Genomic DNA, 20,765 nt, shown 5'->3' on the forward strand with positions numbered 1-20,765 from the left:
GTTTTATCCTTTTTAAATTTTGAGTCATAGTTAGAAAGCTTTTCCCTGTAGTATGGTTAAATAGGAATTCACCCATATTTTCTTGTAGTATTTTTATAGTTTCATTTCTTATATAACTTTCTAGTTCATTTAGAATTTTTTCTTATGTGTAGTATAAGATATGGATCTAATTTTATCTTTCTTTCCAAATGGCTACCCATTTGTCCTAGCACCATTTATTTATTTCAAAATTCAATTTTATCTAAAAGATTTGTGATTTTCTATACTAAATTTCTATATGTATTTTTGGGTGGTCTAATTCTGAACTTAATATATTGCAGTGGTCCACTTTATTGTAGAGGCTTTATTATAGTATGTTTTAATGTCTGGTAGAGCCTGAAACTTCTCATAGTTTATCTTTTTCCTTGTTTCCCTAGCTATTCTTTAATGTTTGTTTTTCCATTTGAACTTCTGTGCAGTATTGACTTGTCTAGCTCAGAGTTTCATAATCTCAGCATTGTTGATATTTGGGGCTAAATATTTCTTTGTTGTGGGAGGTTGTCCTGTGCCTTGTAGTATGTTTAGCAGTATTCCTGACCTCCATCCACTAGATGTCGGTAGCACCCTCCCATTTATAACCACCAAAAAAGTCTTCAGATGTTGCAAAATGTCAACTGGGAGGCAAAATCACCCTTAGTTGAAAGCTACTAGTCTAGCTTATTATTTTTTTGAGATTGCACTGAATCTATACATTAGTTTAGGAAATTAATCTTTATAATGCTGAATTCTATATAACGGGGATGTCTGTTTGTTTACATCTTTTAGAAGTGTTTTAAAATTTCACTTATATAGTCTTTACACATATTTTGCTAAATTTAGTTACAAGTATTTAACTTTCTTTGTTGGTATTCTAAATGGACATGTAAATCACACCTAGTGTTATTCATGTATATCAAAACTGTTCGCTTTTGTGTAAGCTTATATCTTGCTACTTAGCTAAATTCTTTTATTCTTTTATCTCACTGATTCTCTGGAGTTTTCCAGGTATACCATCATATCTTCTGAAAATAGTTTTACTTCCTTACCCATTTGTATGCCTCTAATTGTTTTCTCTTGTCTAATTGCATTGGCTAATACCACTAGTACAGTGTTGAACAGTAGCAGGAATAGTAGACATGCTTGTCTTATTCCTGATTTTGGTTGAAATTATTCTGTTCTCTCTCCATTAAACAAGATACTTACTTTAGGATTGAGGTATGTATATGTAATTTATCACATTATGAAAGTGTCTCTGAATGCCTATTGAGTGTTTTTATCATGGGTGATTATTGGATTTTATCAATGGCTTGTTCAGCATCTGTGGGGATTATCATATGCTTAATCTCCCTTAGATTTATTAACATGGTATCTGATGATGAGTTTTCTAATACTGAACTAATCTTGCATTCCCGAAATAAATTCTGCTTGGTCATGATGTATGTTTTTCATTTTGGTGTTGTGCTTGCTAAAATTTTTTATTTAGAATTTTTATGTCAATATTCACAACTGACATGGGTCTATAGTTATCTTTCTTGGAATTATCTTTATCTGACTTAGGTATAATATTATAGTTGCTGTATTAAGGAAATCTAGAAGGTCTTGGTTCTCTTAATGAAATAATTTATAAAGCAGTATAACATATGTATTTATCATTACATATTATATATTTATATTTATATATAATTTGCAAAACATTGAGAGTGTCTGGATTTTGAAGGTTTAGTAGGATCCCTCTCTGAAACTGTCTGGATCATCTGTTTCATCTAGGCTTTCAAATTTATTTGCATAAAAGTCTATGAAAGTGTCTCTTATGAACTGGGCATGTAAATGAATCCTAAACATCTTTTCTTTCAATGATTATTTCACCTTTGTCATTTATTATTTTTTATATTTGTGCTTTTTCTCTTTTTTTCCCTTGATCAAGTTAGGTAGTGGTTCGTCTATTTTATTTTTTCCGAAAAATCAGGACTTTTATTTACTAGTTATATCTATTTTCTATTCTCTATTAATTCCTGCTTTGTAGTTATTATTTCCTTCTTTGTGTTTTCTTTTGATTTACTTTGTTCTTTTTCTAGTTTTTGGAGCTGAGAATTCAATTTATTATTTTTATTCTTTTATTAACATGGTAAAAATGTTTAGTACAGTTCATTTTTCTCTGATCAATTCTTTAAATGCAGCCAATAGATTCTGATATATAGTGTTTTCATTGTCATTTTAAAATTTCTTTTTTTACTTGGAAGTTATTTATTGGAAGGTTTTAAAATTTCTAGCTAGGGCAGGCACAGTGGCTTATGCCTATAATCCCAGCACTTTAGGAGGCCAAGGTAGGAGGATCGCTTGAGGCCAGGAGTTTGAGACCAGCCTAAACAATATAACAAGACCCTGTCTCTATAAAAAATTTTAAAAACTAGCGGGGCATGGTGACCTGCACTTGTAGTCTCAGCTACTCAGGAGGCTGAGGCAGGAGAATTACTTGAGCCCAGGAATTTGAGGCTACATTGAGCTACAATCACGCTATAGTACTCCAACAAAGGCAACAAAGCGAGACTCTTATCTCAAAATAAAGTAAAATTTGGGGCTAGATGGGCTGATCAAGTTTTTTTGTTTTGTAAATTCTAGTTTTATTGTGGGCAGAGATTGTTTATTGTAATATTTCTACTTTATGAAAGTTACCAGTGTTTCCTTTGTGACCTAATACATGATCAGCTTTTGTAACTGTGCTGGGAGCACTTGAGTAGTGTTCCCCATAAGCAAGGTGTAAAATTTGATATATATCCATAAGACTGTGTTGATTATATTGCTTACATCTTCTGTCTCCTTACTTATTTTTTATCCACTTGATCTGTCATCTTGTACTGAGAGTGGTATGTTAAAATCTGTTATGTATTCCTATCTATCTCTCCACATACCTCCCTGTAGCTTTTGCTTCAGAAAGGTCGTGGTTCTGCTTTTTGCTGCATAAATATCAAAATTATTATATACTCATTGTGGATGGTGACCTTTACTATTACAAATTTCTGAAATTGTCACATTCTATGCTCTGGGACTTAAAGGATAAAGACTGTAAAAACACATTTGTGTTCCCTTCCTGATAACTCTTGCCATTCCTATCATCATTGCCTATGGTGATCATTTCATAATAGTGAGCAGCTTCAATCAGGATCTATTCTTACAGTAGCTACCAGAAGTTATGATACACCTGCGGCATACCCTATCCAATCCAAAAAGAAGGAGAAAAGAAAATGGCAGCTGGGTGGTCATCACTCAGTATTTGTACTAAATGTTCATTGTGATTTTTCCTTTTAAAGAATTTACCAACTAAGCTGTTTAGCAAATAATCTGCATGCACAGTAGATCTAAACTAAAATAGAACACTGTTTCATTTTGCTATACTTAGGTTAGAATCGGTAACTTCTTTTGAAAGGATTAAGTAAATTCTAATTACCCAAGGCATTAATATAATTTTGGCTCACAAGAGGGAAAGAAACCTTTCCATTTAATCTTTTAGATCGTTTTAATTTGGGACCATGTACATGTATTTCATCCAAAAACACATACGTATACACACACACATATATATATATAATATGTAAATAATAAATACAACTCCACTTCTTACAACATGATATACTGGGTGCATGGATCAGCACTCTTACTGAAAGGATAAAATCACTGGATAAAATACTAAAAAGCAAAAAAACTTGGATGCATCTATTGTCTGTCAGAAGCAAATGCAAATACTAATATTTTCTAGGGAGTCCTCCTTCATCTCACGTCTCAACATATTTTCCACAGCCAAACTTCCAAAGGGAATGAACAGCTAGCTCGCAGTTAAGAAAAATACTACACACGCAAGGGAACAAGGTACCAGCAGAAACAGCTGTTAGGAGAATTGTACATAGAATCTATTAAATAAAATAAGTATGTCTGATGTTTCAAGAAAAGAGAGGCTTGAAAAAAATGAATAAAGATGTTGAGTTGAAAAAACAAATCACAGAAAAACACCGACAGTATTATTCCATTGATAAAAAGATTAAATGTAGATAAAACCAAACAATATACTTTTTAGGAGTGCAGTACACAGTGGTAAAAACTGTAAAGCAAAGCAAAGGAATGATTAATAAAATTCAGGATGGTGGTTACTTTCTGGGGAGGAGAGGGACGTGACCAGAAGGTAATACACTGGAAGCTTCTGAGATGTGGTAATACCTTATTTCTTAACTCGGGTGAATGGAACATGAGCATTTATCTTATTATTTTTCAATTGTACATTTTCATTTATTGTTGGATGTGTGCTACATTTCTTTTTCTTCTTTCTTTTTTCTTTTTCTTTCTTTTTTTTTTTTTTGAGACAGAGTCTCACTCTGTTGCCCTGGCTAGAGTGCTATGGCATCAGCCTAACTCACAACAACCTCAAACTCCTGGGCTCAAGCAATCCTTCTGCCTCAGCCTCCCAAGTAGCTGGGGCTACAGGCATGCGCCACCATGCCTGGCTAATTTTTTCTACATATTTTTAGTTGGCCAATTAATTTCTTTCTATTTATAGTAGAGACTGGGTCTGGCTCTTGCTCAGGCTGGTTTCAAACTCCTGACCTTGAGTGATCTGCCCACCTCGGCCTCCCAGCATGCTAGGGTTACATGCTACCTCACCTGGTCCTACATTTCTTAATAAAAAGGAAATATATAGTTAAGCATGCAGTGTGTAAAATCTATGTTGATTAATTTTTCTTAAATTAATCTTATAATTTAAGATTATAAGAATTATAATTTTCTTATAATTATAATTTTCTTATAATTCCCACTATTGTAGAGTATTTCAAATATATAGGAAAGCTTGTGGTTTAAGGAAACTGCTTTTCTACTAGTAAGATGCAACAATTTTCTTCTCCCTGCTTCACAGCAAATACTAGTTTTGTGTTGTTATTATTAATCTACCCTTTTTTCTACTTTGCAGCAAAATGAGAAGATGAGGTGAATTTATGGATTGTGGTTTTTCTGAATTCTCAAAGCATAATGAGTCAAAACAGAAACATAACTAGGATCAAGAAGATGAAACATTTGACGAAAAGTTTGCTTTTTTTCCTCTTTGGCCTTTTCATGGAGTATTGATTTGTCCATTCTTATGTTTAGATATATGTGCATAAAATAGCACATATCTAAATTTTATAATATTAAACTTTAAAATCATTTTGGTCATCGCCTAACATCTTCATGGTTATTTAAGCTTGTTTCTACCTAATAGCCTTTACCCAAACAACCAGTTATTAACCTTTTAACCAAATAAACTGTGTTAATTATTACTTTTGCATCGGTTATCTTGTATACCAAGCTATCTTGTTTTGTTCCATTCGGTTATATGTGAGCATCTAAAGGGTTTTAAAAGTCACATCCTACCCTGGCTAGTTTTCTCTTACCCTTCATTCTTCTACTTTCAGAAATACTTGTGTTAGGTGTCAGTTTTGTTATTACTTCCATTATATGTAATCTGATGACTTGGGGGACAGATTAATCTTTCAAGTTCCTTTGAATTTGGTTTTTGTAACTAAAAAGATCACTTACTATTCTAGTAATAAGTAATAAATCTTATTCATATCTGAGATTGATATTCAGCTTATGTTAAAATTACTAGTCAAACTTTATGCTGGCTAGATAGAAAAGCTTTCTTAGATAATATCAGACTACTGAAGGTGTGGGCCCAGAAATCTGCATTTAACAAACACTTCAGGGAAGCCTGGAGCAAATTTTTCTGGTTCTACACTTTGAGAGACTGCCGTAGGGGTACAGGGTACCACAGAACTTATTCATAATATTAAAGATGACATTTCCAACTGCTAAGGTAGAACAGCCACCCAACAATGTCAGTTGAATGGAGGCTAGAAGCTTTATTAAAGTAACAGTCTACACGGTGGTTAAGAGCTTGAAACTCTGACAGTCTTTGTTCTCTTTCCTGAACTATTACTTTAAGACTTTGGGCCTCCTAGAGTCACTCTGGTATTATATGTTTGTTCCTATTGTTTCCTTCTATTTTATCTTTCTGTAAGAGTTTTCTTTTTTCTGTTACCATGCAATTATTTTTTATAGTCATATTTATCAACCTTTATCCTTTACCATTGATAGAATTTAGCCACAGTAGAAAAAATTTTCCTACTTCCAGGTTATAAAAACATTTACCAATGGTTTCATTTATTTTTTAAATTTCTAATTCATGTGGAATTTGTTTATTGTATGGTGTGAAGTATGAATGCAATTTTGACCTTTTTTCTAAATGATTCCCTATTAACTAAAAAGTCCTGTTGTCCACTACTATTTTGAAATGCAACCTTTTAATGTTGTATTTCCATGTGTACTTAAATTTGTTTTTTGATTTTCTGCTATCTTCTAGTCTGTGTGTCTTTTTATGCCCAATACCATACACTTTAAATTATAGAGACTAGAAGAGTTTCAAAGATTTCCTCATACAGGTTTTGTACATTTCTTGATAAATTTATGCCTACTTTATCTTTTTCTTAGTAGTATAAATGAGGTCTTCTGTTTGATTCTCTCTTCTAATTACTGTTTGCATATATAAAGACTATTGATTTCTGTATGTTAATTACTAAACTGTTTTTGTTTGTAGTACTTTTTTCCAGACATAGCTCCTGAAAACCACACTATTTTTACCTCTTTGTTCAATTCTTATACTTCCCATTGCTTTCTCTTATCTTATGCATGGCTGCTACTTTAAGTAAAATGTTAAATAGTAGTAGGAATAGTAAGTATCCTCGTCTCATCCCTGATTTTTTATGGGAACACCTCTGGTTTTAATTCATTAAGGAAGATGGTGGCTTTTGGCCTCGTTATGTATATTTATAATCACATTAAAGTATAATCTATCCATTATTATTTGAGTGCCTTTTTGTTTTTATTTATTTTTAGAGTCTTGCTCTGTCATCCAGGCTGGAGTGCAGTGGTGTGATCAGAGCTCACTATAACATCAAACTCCTGGGCACAAGCCATCCTCCTACCTCAGCCTCCCTAGTAGCTAGGACTACAGGAATGCACCACTACACCTGGCTGATTTTTTGTTTTTATTTTTTGTAGAGATGGGATCTATGATGCCCAGACGGGTCTCCAACTCCTGGCCTTAAGCCATCCTTCTACCTCAGCCTCCCAAAGCACTGAGATCATAGGCATGAGCCACCATGCCCAGCTTGAGTGCTTTTTTTGAAAAATCATGAGTGGGTGTTGAATCTCAACAAACGACTTTTGGTATTAATAGTGATTGTGTAGTTAGGGTCCAGCCAAGGGTCAGAAACCACAATGGTTAATTGTTAACCATATATAATAGGGAAATGAAAAAAGACTTGGAAAGGCAGAAGGGACTACTGGAGTATCATAGAGGAAGTAAATATAGGAAGCACCTACCACCTCCAGGGCTGAGAGACCAAAGGCAAAAAGAGTGAACTTGCTGAATTGGAATGGCTTGGAGGAAGAGTTTCAGGACCTGGGACACTGCAACTGGTTGGGGCCAGTTTCCCATAAGGGATATGATGAGATTGGTCTGATAAGATGGAGCCAGCTGTAGATGAAGTCAATTGCTGCTGCTAAGGTGAATCATTTCTGTGGTTATGCTGATAGGAACAAAGCACTTTTCTCCTTTCTACTCTATACTTCCAGTTTGCCTCTAACACCCTCTCTTAGTAGAGACTAAAAGGAAGCCTGGCAAAGAAGAAAACTCATTTGTAAAGTCCTGTCCTTAAAGTGGAATAAAGAAGTATGGATTTAAAGCTGAGACACAATAGCAAAATAATCAGCACAAAAATATATCAACATGATAAGCTACATAGATTTGCTGATATCAAAGCATTCTTGTTTTCATGGAACAAATCCCCCTTTTTAATGTGTGCTAACCGTTGTCTCAACTCAGCCCACCTCTGTATACATTGCTATATGATGCTGGGACTCAAAAATATTTTTCTTTCCTAGCTGACTTCTTTTTAGCTCCTGTTAATAAGGGGCACTAGAAGGGGATGGAAATCAGAGTGAAAAGGAATTCACTCCTTCCTGTTTGCTTGCTCTTCTTGTCAGTATCATCAAAGTAATGGTGTTTTACCCAGCAGCAACAGTAGGTTAGGGCAGCAGTTGGTTTTAGCACTACTAGAACCAGCCCCATTATGCTCTCTTGGAGGTAACATCACTAGTTGGATTGTGTCCCTTCATCAGAGGCTGCAGGTTTACCTTTTCAAGGAAGCTTTTTCAGGCCCCTGACGTATAAGCACCATTTTTGCTGTACCCCATTCTTAAAGGTCTGAGTTCTGACTTCTGGAAGCCCTTTTCCTAGCTCCTGAGATATTAAGAGTGGCTTATTGAGGTCTCCTCCAAGTTTCTCAGGTCTAATAATCCCAACCTCTTCCCTAATGTATGCACACTTACCCCAATTTGTGTCTATACATTGCTGAAAGAATGCAAAATAAAATAAAGCTTATAGAAAAGATTTTGACAATATTCAATAAAATTACATATGCATTTATCATTTGCTCCTACAATCCTATTTTAGGAAACTGTACCAGAATTCCTCTTGCAAAAATACAAAATTGCACTATGGCATGGTTTGTAATAACAATAACAAAAAAGAACAACCAACATTGCCATCAGTAGGGGGGACAGTTTATTTGAAAGCAACCTAAAATGAAAATAATTTTCTATCAAGTTGGTGACAGAGAAAACAGACACTTGACCTTAGAAAAAGTATTTTGAGTTTACATCTTCAATAGAATGTAATCTTCTAATCTTTAAGTATTAAAAAAACTACAAAGAAATCTTAAGCTTTCACTTGCTAGTTTTATTGCTACTATAATATCGTGTGGTTATTTTGAAGTACATCTACGGACAGGATAAAGCAATTATGTTAAGGTTTTAGAACCAAGATTGTTGGCTTAGAGGAAAGGGATACAATTATAATCCAAAAAGATTTTTTTAAAATCTCTGTAATCTTAAATTTTAATTAGAAATATCAGTGTGAATATGTGCTTTTTTCACCCTTTTTAAAATTTTGTATTTCCTGGTGCTGCCCCCTGAAAATGTGTAAAAACAATGACAACTCATTGGCAATGAGCACCTCTAGCACCCAGATTTTGGTTTCTAAATACTTATTACTGATTTTAACATACTGCCACACTAGAAAAAACATTCCTTAAAGTCACAGTGTTTTATTATGAAAATAGAATAAAAACTTCAAAAATAAAATGATCCTTTCTAATTTAATGACAAATGTATGGTTTTTTTTTTATTGTTTTCTGTGTGTAAGTTATATGCAACTTGAAAAATAGTTCTCGTGGCTCCCAAGGTAAAGAGATGTGAGTTATAGATGCTTCATGAGGCCCCAGGCTAAAAACTATGTGAGTTAAATATGACTCACTTGGCAGTTAATGTATTAAGGAACCAATCTGGAACAGGATATAGACAAGGTGAGCTTGAGGCATCTTATTGTGCCAGAAAGCAAGGAAATTATCAAAAACTAATACAAGCATATCAAAAGGACACAGGTTCTAATTTGAAGGTGCTTTCATCGGCCTAAGTTGAGACAAATAGCATCTTAAAGAATGATGATTACAATTGATGAAAATATATTAACTATAGGAAAAGTCATAAATTCATAATTGATAAGGGGGGAGAGAAAGTAAAACATTGGATACTACTGGAAGTAACTCAATACTCTGAAAATTTATAATTTAAGGGAAAGTAATACAAACTTATCTTGCCTTTCTCTTATGAATTTAATTTATGCACAGTCAATAGCTCTACTGAAGGAATGAGTTCTAGTCAAAAGGATCCCAGCTGATGAATGCAGAAGAAATACTAGAATTAGAAAAATTGCAGCATCCTAATAAAATAACTATTCAGGCAGTGCTCAACAATGGATGTGAAACCATTAGGTGAGATTGTTGGAGAAATTCATTATGAAGGGATACTGAACCCACTGATCAGTTGTAGCATTATTAAGAGTGGGACAACCAGACTTCATGGCACCAAGAATACTATGAAGTATTCTTTCTGCCCTCTAAAAAAAATTGGCCCTGAATTTAATCAGGGCTTTAGATCTAATATTCAGTGTATAGAAAATAAGTAGGACAGAAGAACAAGTAACACTGGAGAAAAGCAATCAGCCACAATCAAAATGTGGTTCATTTCAATAAGACAACAGGCCTGGTTTCTTCTTAGACTTGTTGATAGTGTTTTAAAAAAAGGGGGGGGGGGGAGGCAGTGAGGAAACTGTTCTAGATTAAAAGAGACTGAAGACAACATAAGCAAATACATTGAGCAGCCCTGTTGGATTCAAAGAAATCAAGTGTAAAAGACATTTTTTAGACACTGAGAAATGGCATTGTGACTGAGTAATAAAATGTGTGTGTTTTTAATGTGTGCTGAAGTATTTAGGAGTAAAATGTGTCTGGGATTGGCTTAAAAGTACTGCCGAAAAATGAGGGAATGTGGCAAAACGTTGAATCATTAAAGTTTAGTAAGGGGTAGGTTGATGCTACGTGTATGCTTCACTTTCATGTGCAAATTTTGGAAAATCTCACAATAAAATTTTGTGTTTATGTAAATGAAATATGGGAAAATATTCTAGGTATGTTAAAATGAAGTCTGGAAAATAACTAGTTTAATCCCACTGGAATTTTTAAAGGTGTTATAGTGCATATTTCAAAAATGTAAAGATGAACCCAAAAGCTTTAAGAGTGGTAAATCCTAAATTGTGGGCTTACAGGTGATTTTTCTTTTTATACTTTTCAGTATTTTCAAAGTTTTACTTTTTAAAACAGTTTTCCGAGATGTTTAACATCTCTGTTGGTATTTACCAGATGAACTGCAAATAGTGATAAAACATTTTTTAAAAGTTTATCTCTATATCAAGGTAGCTCTTGATTTGAAAAATAAACTTGAATAACGATTTCTAAAACTCTTAAGTTGTAAAACCATTCGTTGTCCTTAAGATCCTCCCTGCGGAGGAGAGGACAGAACCGCAGCAGCTGTGGAGGGAGGGAGGTGCCGCTGCTGCCAGACCCATCTTTTAGCTGGAAAGCCGCGGGACAGCGGCAGTGACCCGCGATCACCAAAGCGGCGGATCCGCTGAGCCGCCAGAGTGCGGCGGGGACGCGAAGCGCCGCAGGCCGGGCGGCTGGGCGTCGTGCCCGCCCTCGCGTGCGGACTGCAGCCCACGGAGCGCCCGCGCGCTCCCGCATCCGGGGAGCGCCTTCCCGGCGGGGAGCTCGGGAACGGTGGCGCCCACCCCGCACCTTCCCCGTCGGGGGCTCGGTCGGACTCCCGCTCCGCAAGCCCCGCCCACCCGTCGGGTCGCGCCGCCCAGCCGGGCGCCTGCGGTCCCGGGCGCCGCCGCCTCCGCGCTGGCCTCGACCGACCCCGCCGTCGGAGCCGCCACCATGGACCCGGCGCCCGAGCTGCTCTTCTACGTGAACGGCCGCAAGGTGAGCGCGGGGAGCGGCGCCCCGCTCGCCCAAAGCCGGGTCTGCCTTGGCGTCCCAAGGACGCGTTTGCAGGGACTGCCCGGCGTCTTCGGGCCCACCTTCCCAGTGGGCCCCTCTGCTCTCCTTCCAGGGCTCACAGGCCGACTGCCACCCTCCCCTCAACAAGAAGGACAGGAGCTCTTGCCACCAAAGCCCGCGCTCCCGGCGCTCCCCTCGCCCGACAGACGGAGAGCACCTGAGGGGGGGCCGAGCCTCAGCCCTCGGGGTGTGTTTGCGGGAGCAGGGAGCAATGCAGAGCCGGGACAGAGCCTTAGAGATGAACTAATTCAAACCGCCCTCATCGTTTCTCAGATGAGGAAATTGTGGCCTTCCAAAGTCACAGCTAGTGCCTGGCAGAGCTGAAGCAAAGCCAGGCTCTGAAGGTCCCGCTGGGATCCACCGCGGGCTCACTCTGCAGGTCCTCAGGGACAGTTCCAGGCAGCGTCCAGTGTCTGGGGCCAGCAAAGCCCGGTGGGCATCGTTTAAAGCACCCCGCCCCCCAGACGTGGGCATCAGCTCTGCTCGCTCGTAATATCCCAGACTGTTGACATATTGAAGGGAGAAACTGAGGCAGGAAGGTTAAAGAGCTTTCCTAAGAGCTAACAACTGAGCAAGGGCTGTGATAACTCCTTTCCGTAGTGCCAGTGCTGGTTCCTGTGGAGCCACCTGTGACCCCTGCTTCTGTCTGAGGGCAGCCACCACACCTGTCCTGAACGCCCCCAGCTGCCTCCCCAGGAAGCTAACGAAGGTTAAGTGGCAAGCCCCTCACTTGTGAGACCTGTTCGGCCCTGAGCCTAATTTCACATTTATGGTTTTCTATTAATTTTTTAAAGAGGAGCCCTCAAATTGTACAAGTTCTAGGCCCCACAAAAGCCTTGCCCCTGCTGCCTGGGTTCCACACTGGGTAAGATGAGCTTGTTTTTCCTGATCTATAATGAGGGCCATTAGGACCCTCACAAGACTGCTGTAAAGGTGGAATATCATAACAGCGTGAGATGATTGACGTTATGTCATTTTTTCCTTCTTTTGAACAACAGAATGGTATAGTAAGTAAGACTGGCTTTTTTGTTTAGACAAACAAGGGTTCAATTCCAGCTCTAACTCTCATCGAGACAACCTAATCCCTCAGGGACTCAGTTCCTCAGTTAAAAGTGAGTAACACTACCCACTTCATACAGAGTGATCCCGGGTGTTCAATCTGTGTAAGGCCTACTGTGTGCCAGGCAGCGTTCCAGGCATCTGAGATATAGCAGAGCACAGAAATGGCAGAGTCCCTGCTTGCATGGAGTTCCTGTTGTGCGGGGGAGACGAGCAGCAAGCATATAAATGAATGTAAATGTGTAATGCCAGGCAGTGATAAGTGCTGATACAAAAAACAAAGCAAAGTCAGGGCACTGAGAGTGGGCAGAAGCTGATATTTTAGATGGGATGGATGTTTTGGCCCCTCCTAAAGGGTGACATTTGAACAACCACTGGGAGGAAGTGAGGAGCAAGCCCTACAACCACCTGGGGACAGAGCCTTCCAGACAGAGGAAGTGGCAGGGACAAAGGCCCCAAAGTGGGAGGATTTCTGTGTGCTCCCGACAGGTTCGGGGGCTGGACACATGGCCAGGGGCCAGACTACTAGGGCATTGGAGATGAAGGTAAGGGTTTTGGTTAAATGAGGAAGCAGGTGTTTTGAGTCTAGCATCTTCTTCCCTCTTATCTCTTCCCTACTTCCAAACAAACTGCATTGGGATTTGTAACATAATGGCTAACCATAGTCTGCACTCTATTGATTTTTAAAATTAAATAAGCTGGTTCTTATCTATCAGCCCACTTTGTTTGTGGGCCAAATGTCCTGTTATCATTTGTAAAGCATACTCCAGAGATAATTGATTTACTTTTTTAAATTACTCCATTCAAAAAAATTGTGTCACCCTTTCCCATTCCTTCTCCTCCCTTCCAAATTCTGAGGCAGTATGTGCTTTGATACTGGTAAGCAAGCCTGACTGCTACATGGAAAGAATTAGAATAAATTTTCTAGTTCAGAGACTGAGGGTCTGTTGAGAAAATATGAGAGAGAAACCACCAGAGAATAGGAGTCTTGAAATCAAACATGACCTCTGGAATTACAAACTAGCCTTTGAAAAGGAAGCTTGGAAGCCATTTAGGAGACAGTAGGTGGCATGATTGGTCTTTGGTCTGTGCTTTTTGCAAAGTCTCCCCAGGTCGCCAAAAGGTGTGGTAAGGCAGGAGCTAAGGCCATCTGGAGGCAAGACCAGTGCACATTGGTGAGAACCTTAGTTGTAGAGAGACTTCTGAAATCTCATTCTCTCTATTAAGGACCCAGAAGAACAGGTGACTCATTTAACATGGGAGGAGGGGCCATGTTTATGGAGGAGGGGCCCATGAATAAATTATGCCATAGATGCCACATTCTGACCACAACTCAGGAACTGAAGCATGTCATTCTGTGAGGCCGTGAGATGTAGAGATCAAAGGTGTGCGCTTTGGAACTAGTCAGGCATGGGTTTGAGCCCTGTGCGGTCCAGGGCCTCAGGCAGGGTACTTAATATCTCCGAGCCTCAGTTGTATCCTCTGCAAAGCAAAGCTAATAACAAAAACTTAATCTTCTGGAATTGGGATGAAGACCAAATTCCATGGACGGTGGTTAGCCTGGTGCTTGTACACAGTTAACACTTAATATGTGGAAATGTTTGTTAATATCTGGACCAGAAAATAATCTCCTTCATTAGTAGAGCCAGACTTGCTTAGAAGTGTCAAGAAGGCTAGGAAGTAGTCATTGAGTATTATTTGCTACATGGGCATAGGGTGTTAGTATTATGTAGGAATCTGGAGAAAGCTGTTCATTGGCTGGTGTTTCCTGGGGTACCTGGTCTACTGAGCTGCTGAGATGGCTGCAGTGATTCAGAGGATGGGGTTGGGGGCTGCTGCAGAGGAGGCAGCTTAGGCAGGAAGAACCAACAAGCAAAGTGAATTTTGAAGCAGCCTTAGCTCAGGCAGAAGTGTCCTCATGGTTGTCCCCTCTGGCCTCCTTGTCTGCTCTGAGGCTGCTGTGGGGTTATTCTCTACTAACCATGGCCCACAACGTACACCTCTCTCTTCCCACTTCTTCTACCCCTCAGCCTTGTCCTTTCACATGTACCTGTATCTCATCCTTATTTTCTATTTTTCTCCCCTTTTTTCTCTCTTTCTTTCTCTTTCTTCTTTCTGCCTCTGTCTTGGATCTGAGCCAGGCCCCCTCAGGCACTAGTCTCCAGCCGTACACAAAGGAAAATGATTTCTTAACCTTGTGCAGTGTGAACTTGGACTCTCCCAAAAGGGCTGGCAGAGATACAGAGGGACAGATTCCACCTTTGCAACACCCCAAAGCTATACTGAGATGAGTTTGTGCAACGACCCTCACCTGAGAACCGTCATCATGTCTCCAATCCAGAGTCAACAAGAATAACTCTGTGCCCATCCCCTCTGTACCTCCCAGCCACTATCTTAGTGTGACCTTCCTGCTTCACTCCCAGAGCTGCCAGGACAAGGCGCATGCTAGATCCCTGTTTCCACTTCAAATATAGTCTCCACCAAATCAAGAAAAATAAACACATTTCAAGCCAGTACACTTTGAACCAGAACGCCAATCTCTTGAAACATTTCCTGGAACAAATAGACAAACCAGCAAGGCCTGCTCCTTCCATTAATTCCTTCCCAAAATATATAAATATTCTCCAAGTGCAGTTATTCTTTACTGTGTGTCCATTAAAACTGGGCTTCTGTGATTTGCCATCATATCTGGGGACAGACATTGTGAGGCTGAGCCAGAAGCTTCATGTTATTATCTGAGATCCATTTCTTCTCTCTTTTTTTTCTGCCGTCATTAATATGTTGCCTCGTGGTCTAAGATGATTGCTGGAGTTCTAGCCATTTCATCCCTATTTCAGGCAGGCAGCAGGAAGGGATAGACAACCAGCAGTTTCTGCCACCAGTAACTTCTCTGTTTTTCTTTCTTTTCTTCTGTTCAGATGCCCCAGTCTGTGAGAAATCATTCCTCCCTTCTTGGTGTTCTCATAGCAAATTCTAACACCATGTTCAAGTCATTCATTTAATGAGTTAACATTTATTACATCCTTATGGTATATCCCCAGCACAGAGCTCAGAGTTTGACAGAGAGAACAGAAGATGGTTTCTCTCAGGGTTGAGATAGGCTTACACATACACAAATAATTATGGCACAGAGTAAAACGTGCCATAAAAGAAGGGGAAAGGACAGTGGCCATGGAAACACGGAAGAGAATGGTCACTTGGAGCAGGGACTAGGAAAGGGTGTATTAAGTGGCAGCATTCTGCCCAGGGAACATTTGAAAAGGGCAGGGAATGACAAAACTCTGCCAAGTGGAGAAGAAAGGGACTTTCTGGACAGAAAGAAGCCTGTACGCAGATGTGGTGAAGGTGAAAGTCCATGTGCTGCTGGGATCGGCCAGTTCTTCCCTGTGGCCTGAGTTCAAGATACATGGGGATGATGGGGCAGTTTATGAAAGCGGCCTGGCCAAGGAATTTGAACTTCTTGTACTCCCAAGAATGCTTGGATGGAATTCACCTAAGACTGCACTCAGTGTGCTCGTTGAAAATGTACACTTCTTGTTCCCTCTCCCAGAAATCCTGCTTCCATAGAGAAGCATTTTTAACAAGCATCCCAGTGATTCGGGAATTCTGAGCATGACAGTTTGGGAGAAGGTTTTTAAACTTAGATAACCTAGCAGATAGTAAGGCTATGAAACAGGTTAGAGGAAAGAAGGAATGAGTATATTTGGGAAATGAAATGAAGAGTTCCATTTGAGGGTCAGTTAAGTCGAAGATGCCTGGGAGGTACCCCACTTTTTTTTTCTTATATTGTAGTATGTATACCCACACTCCCGCACATACTCTTCTAGGGCACAGATCTGACCTTGGCAGCTGGCACATGCCTCACCTGGCCTTGCATGTGGACGCTTAGAACTGAGGGTGGGGAGGCAGCCGTGGCCTAAGCACACGCCTCTCCTCACCTGCTTCCCAGGAGGGCAGAGTACTATAATATGATGAAAAGATGAATCTGGCTTCTGAAATTGTGAAGCAAATCATGCTTCTATATGTTCTGTGAATCTAAAAGTAATCCAGAATTTTTAATCAAAAAAGAGAAAACATGATCACGTTGGAAGGCATAACCGATCACGGTGCCTTGGTTGTGCCGTCCACAGGTGCCGCTGTGCTGCCGGCCTGCTCGCGTGAACTTGCGGGTGTGTCCTTGCTGCACGTTTTATCTTCCCCTTCGTTTCTTTGACTCGGGGGACATGGTTCGTTGTGGTCTCTTTCTGGAAACTGTAATTATTTGAACATGATAAACAAGTCTTTTTTAAAAAAATTAACTATCAATTTCTCAGAGGCTATTCTGTTCCAAAAGCTTCTCTCTCTGTCTCACTCCCCCCCCCCACCCTACTCTGTTCTGCTAACGTCTTTTCCCTCGCTGACTTTGTAGGAAAAGCTGGACCGGAGTCATTTGTGTTATTAGTAGACACAATCACTGCCCTAGAGGACAGAGCTAATTCAGAACTAAGGACAGGGGTGCAATTGTTGGGGGGGGAGGCTCAAGATTACACTTAAGAGAGGTGATCTGAATATCACAGGTGTTCCATAAACATGAAATCAACCTGAAAATATGAGTAGAAGGATTAATGAAAGCGCGTTTTCCTCCAATTAGCGTGTTCCTCCCAATGTGAATTTCTCGCTAGCTCTGTCAACTTTGTGTGCATAACTCATTTTCTCTGTGTTATAGGTGATAGAAAGAAATGTCGATCCTGAAATAATGCTGTTACCATATCTACGGAAGAAGCGTATCCTTTGCTTTGAGTGTGTATGTGTGTGTATGTATGTACAGCTCTTATGTCTTCATCAAATGATATGTCAAATATCTTTTTAGAAACATGCTGAGACATATTCCCTACTATTACGGGTTTATGTTTATCTTTGAGAAAGTTCTGCATCTTAGTTTTATAGACAGTACACAATTGTGACTGTCAGAAGAACCAAGTTCTTTCTAATGTCTGTGTAAAATAGAGAAACTAGCAATGGAAACTAAAGCAATAGATGTTTAAAGGGCTTAATTAAGCATCCTTTAGAATTAAAAGTCACAATGTTTACACTCTATTTTCAAAGACTAATCATCATGCCCATTAGAAAAAGAGGGCATAGAAATCACCTAAAATGAAAGTAAAAGAAAAATAGAGAAATTAAACCTGAAAATGTTTCCCTAGAAAGACTTTCTAAATAAAAGCCATCTTAGGAATGGATTTTTAGCTTGCTATGCATGAATTCCAGTGAGCTTCTAGAGGTCGGCAGTAGACCCCACTAAACAATATACAAAATTATGCCACAATGGGAGTTTGTACCTTTTCCCCCCAGGAAGAGTGAAATTCTCCAAAGAGTACACAACTCCAAAGCATCAATTACTACTTTACAGACATGAAATTGTCAAAACATCCTCCTAAAACATACTCATGGAAGTCGTTCAAGATCTTTGGACATAAAAACAATGAACACTGCCGGGCGTGGTGGCTCACGCCTGTAATCCTAGCACTTTGGGAGGCTGAGGCGGGCGGATTGCTCAAGGTCAGGAGTTCGAAACCAGCCTGAGCGAGACCCCGTCTCTACCAAAAATAGAAATACATTAATTGACCAACTAAAAATATATATTCCAAGTCAATGTCCAAGTAAAAAAAAAAAAAAAAAATGAGAAAAAAAAAAAAAACAATGAACACTGACTTCCAGGTTATCCACAGTACCTATGTACACTATTTAAAGTTTGGTTCACTGTAAGTGACAGAAAACCTCAAAAAGTAGTAAATAAGATAGAAAATAGAAGTTTATTTCTTTCTCATTGTGTTGGTTAAGGTTCTCTAGGAAGCAGACACCAAAAATGGATTAAACATGCAAAGGTTTTATGAGGAGAAATGCCTGCATGAAAGGAAATAGGGAGGGAGTCGGAGAAGGTTCACAGAGCCGTTAGACCACAGTGCAAGTCTGGCCCTGGAAAAGAAGAGAGGGAGAGAAGGTTGAATGGAAGGGCCCTAGACTGCTGGTCAGTCTAAGGCATGTTCTTCAAAACCACTGGGGATACTTGACCAGGACTTCGGCTCTCCATAGCGCTGAGCCGTTGGTGGGGGGCAGCTGAGGGAGGCACGGCCTTAATGAAAACCAGGGCAATCGGCTTCCAAGAGCAGCACAAGGGCCCCTCAGTCACTTACCCTCCATGTTCAAAGGGGTCTGTGAGACACGTTTGCATGGCTGTCGTACTCACATAAAGGAAACCCAAAGGTAGGTGATCAGGACCAGTAAAGCAGTGTCGAGCCAAGCTCCACCCTCCTCAGCATGCAGCTTGCTCCTGAACGGTCGGAGATAACTAACTGAGGTCCAGCCACCAAATCTGAATTCCAGCAAATCAGAAGAAGTAACTGGCAAAAAAGGGGGCACCCCTCTCGTTTCGAGGACACTCCCCTCCTACAAGTCATACACAACACTTGTATTAGGTCATTAAGTATGAAATGTCTGATTTCCTTAAGTGTTAAGTTTGACAGTTGATATCTCTGACATTTTCACTTTGACACTTCTTGTTTTATTTTTAGTGTGAAGGTACATCCTCATTATTTCAAACGCATGGGTTTTGGCTTGTGATTGTCTTTCAAAATTTTTTTAGAGCAACTTTTGTGAAACCATGGATAAGTCAAAATTCATGTTATTTTTTAATATGAGTTCCATCGTGGAACCAATGCTGCACAGATAGCTTGACATATCAGTGAAGTGTTTGGGAAGGATGTGGCTAATGAACACATAGTACATTGATGGTTCCAGAAGTTTTGTTCTGGTGATTTTAATCTCGAAAATGAGCCACATGGGCAACCTGAAAAGAAGGTGGATAATAAGCAGAAAGCTGTAGTGGAAATGAATCCATCTTGACCTATGCATGATTAGCAGCAAGGTTTGATGTGACTATTCCATCAATATTGGACCATTTGACACAAATCGGCAAGATAAAGAAGCAGGGTAGATGGGTACTACATGAATTAAACAAGTGTCAGAAGAGAAATCGTCTTGAAGCTTGCCTTTCTTTGCTGTCATGACATAAAGACGAACCATTTCTACATTTTATTGTTACATATGATGGAAAATGACTCTTTCTGACAATCACAAGCCTTCAGTACAATGGTTGGATAAAGATGAAGTGCTGAAACACAGTCCAAAACTGAATATTCATTTTAAAAAAGCTAATGGTGTCTGGCGGTCCACTGCTGGTATTATCCACTACAGCTTCATGAAACCTGGTCTATCGATTACAACAGATGTCTGCTGCAACCAATTGGATGAAATGATGAGAATGTTTTCAATTAAACAGCCGAGATTTGTCAATAGAGACAGGCCAATCCTCTTATAAGACCACATGTCACAAAACACAACTCTGCTCAAACTACAGAGGCTGGCCTTGGAAACTCTTTGTCATCTACCGTATTCACCAGACCTTGCACCAGCTGACTACCAGTTCTTCAGGCTTTGGACCACTTCTTGCAAGGAAAAATATTCAATTCTCAACAAGCTGCAGAAACTGCCTTTCGTGATTTCATTACCACTTGCTCTCCCAGCTTCTTCACTCCTGGTGTAAACAAGCTACTGTTAAGATGGCAAAACTATGTCAATAGTTTAGGCACATACTCTGATTAATTGGATTGCTTCTTGAGATATAATAACCAAACTTTTGATTCAAAATCAGACACTTGAGATTTAATAACCTAAAATTTACATCCCGTTAGCCAGCATTGTTAATGACCTATCTAGCTGCAGAGGAGGCTGGAAAATGTATTCTTTATTCTGGACAGCAGTGTGTGTGGCTAAAAGTTGGGGTTTCTATTACCAAGGAATAATGAAAGAACAGATATTGGGGAATAACTAGCAGTTTCTTCCACTGAAAGGCAAAGAAATATAACAAACATGGCTAATATGACACAAATACCTCAAGAATTATTTATTACAATAAATAACACAGATAAGGATGAGAACAAATGTGTAATATATTCATACCTTCAAATACTCAAGCCCTTACATGGATAGACTCTTCCTTTTTCAGTTTGGCCCAATTTTTGGTAACCTGAGGTTCAATTGTTTGCAAAGGGAGGGCATGAGATACAACACATAAAAGGAGATCAAGAATTTATAAAATTATAGCTG

The 20,765-nt window shown here is 39.4% G+C and overlaps 2 protein-coding genes across 4 annotated transcripts in view; both read left to right on the forward strand.

Moving 5' to 3' along the window:
• Positions 1–9,215, forward strand: part of SGO2 (shugoshin 2) — a 49,556-nt gene extending 40,341 nt beyond the window's left edge. For 2 of the 3 annotated variants that reach the window (XM_012739076.2, XM_076005784.1), the window contains one exon: positions 4,973–9,215. In XM_012739076.2, coding sequence (XP_012594530.2) covers positions 4,973–4,988 — 16 coding nt within the window. In that variant the 3' untranslated portion in view covers positions 4,989–9,215. The remainder of the gene's footprint in view (positions 1–4,972) is intronic. The other variant, XM_012739073.3, reaches the window with a different exon arrangement.
• Positions 9,216–11,339: 2,124 nt separating this feature from the next.
• AOX1 (aldehyde oxidase 1) overlaps positions 11,340–20,765 on the forward strand; it is a 67,461-nt gene continuing 58,035 nt past the window's right edge. Inside the window, exons 1-2 of the mRNA XM_012739071.3 lie at positions 11,340–11,483; positions 17,326–17,383. Of these exons, the coding sequence (XP_012594525.2) occupies positions 11,439–11,483; positions 17,326–17,383 (103 nt within the window). The 5' untranslated portion in view covers positions 11,340–11,438. The remainder of the gene's footprint in view (positions 11,484–17,325; positions 17,384–20,765) is intronic.

The sequence above is a fragment of the Microcebus murinus genome, chromosome 8, assembly GCF_040939455.1.
Source record: "Microcebus murinus isolate Inina chromosome 8, M.murinus_Inina_mat1.0, whole genome shotgun sequence".
Taxonomy (NCBI): Eukaryota; Metazoa; Chordata; class Mammalia; order Primates; family Cheirogaleidae; genus Microcebus; species Microcebus murinus.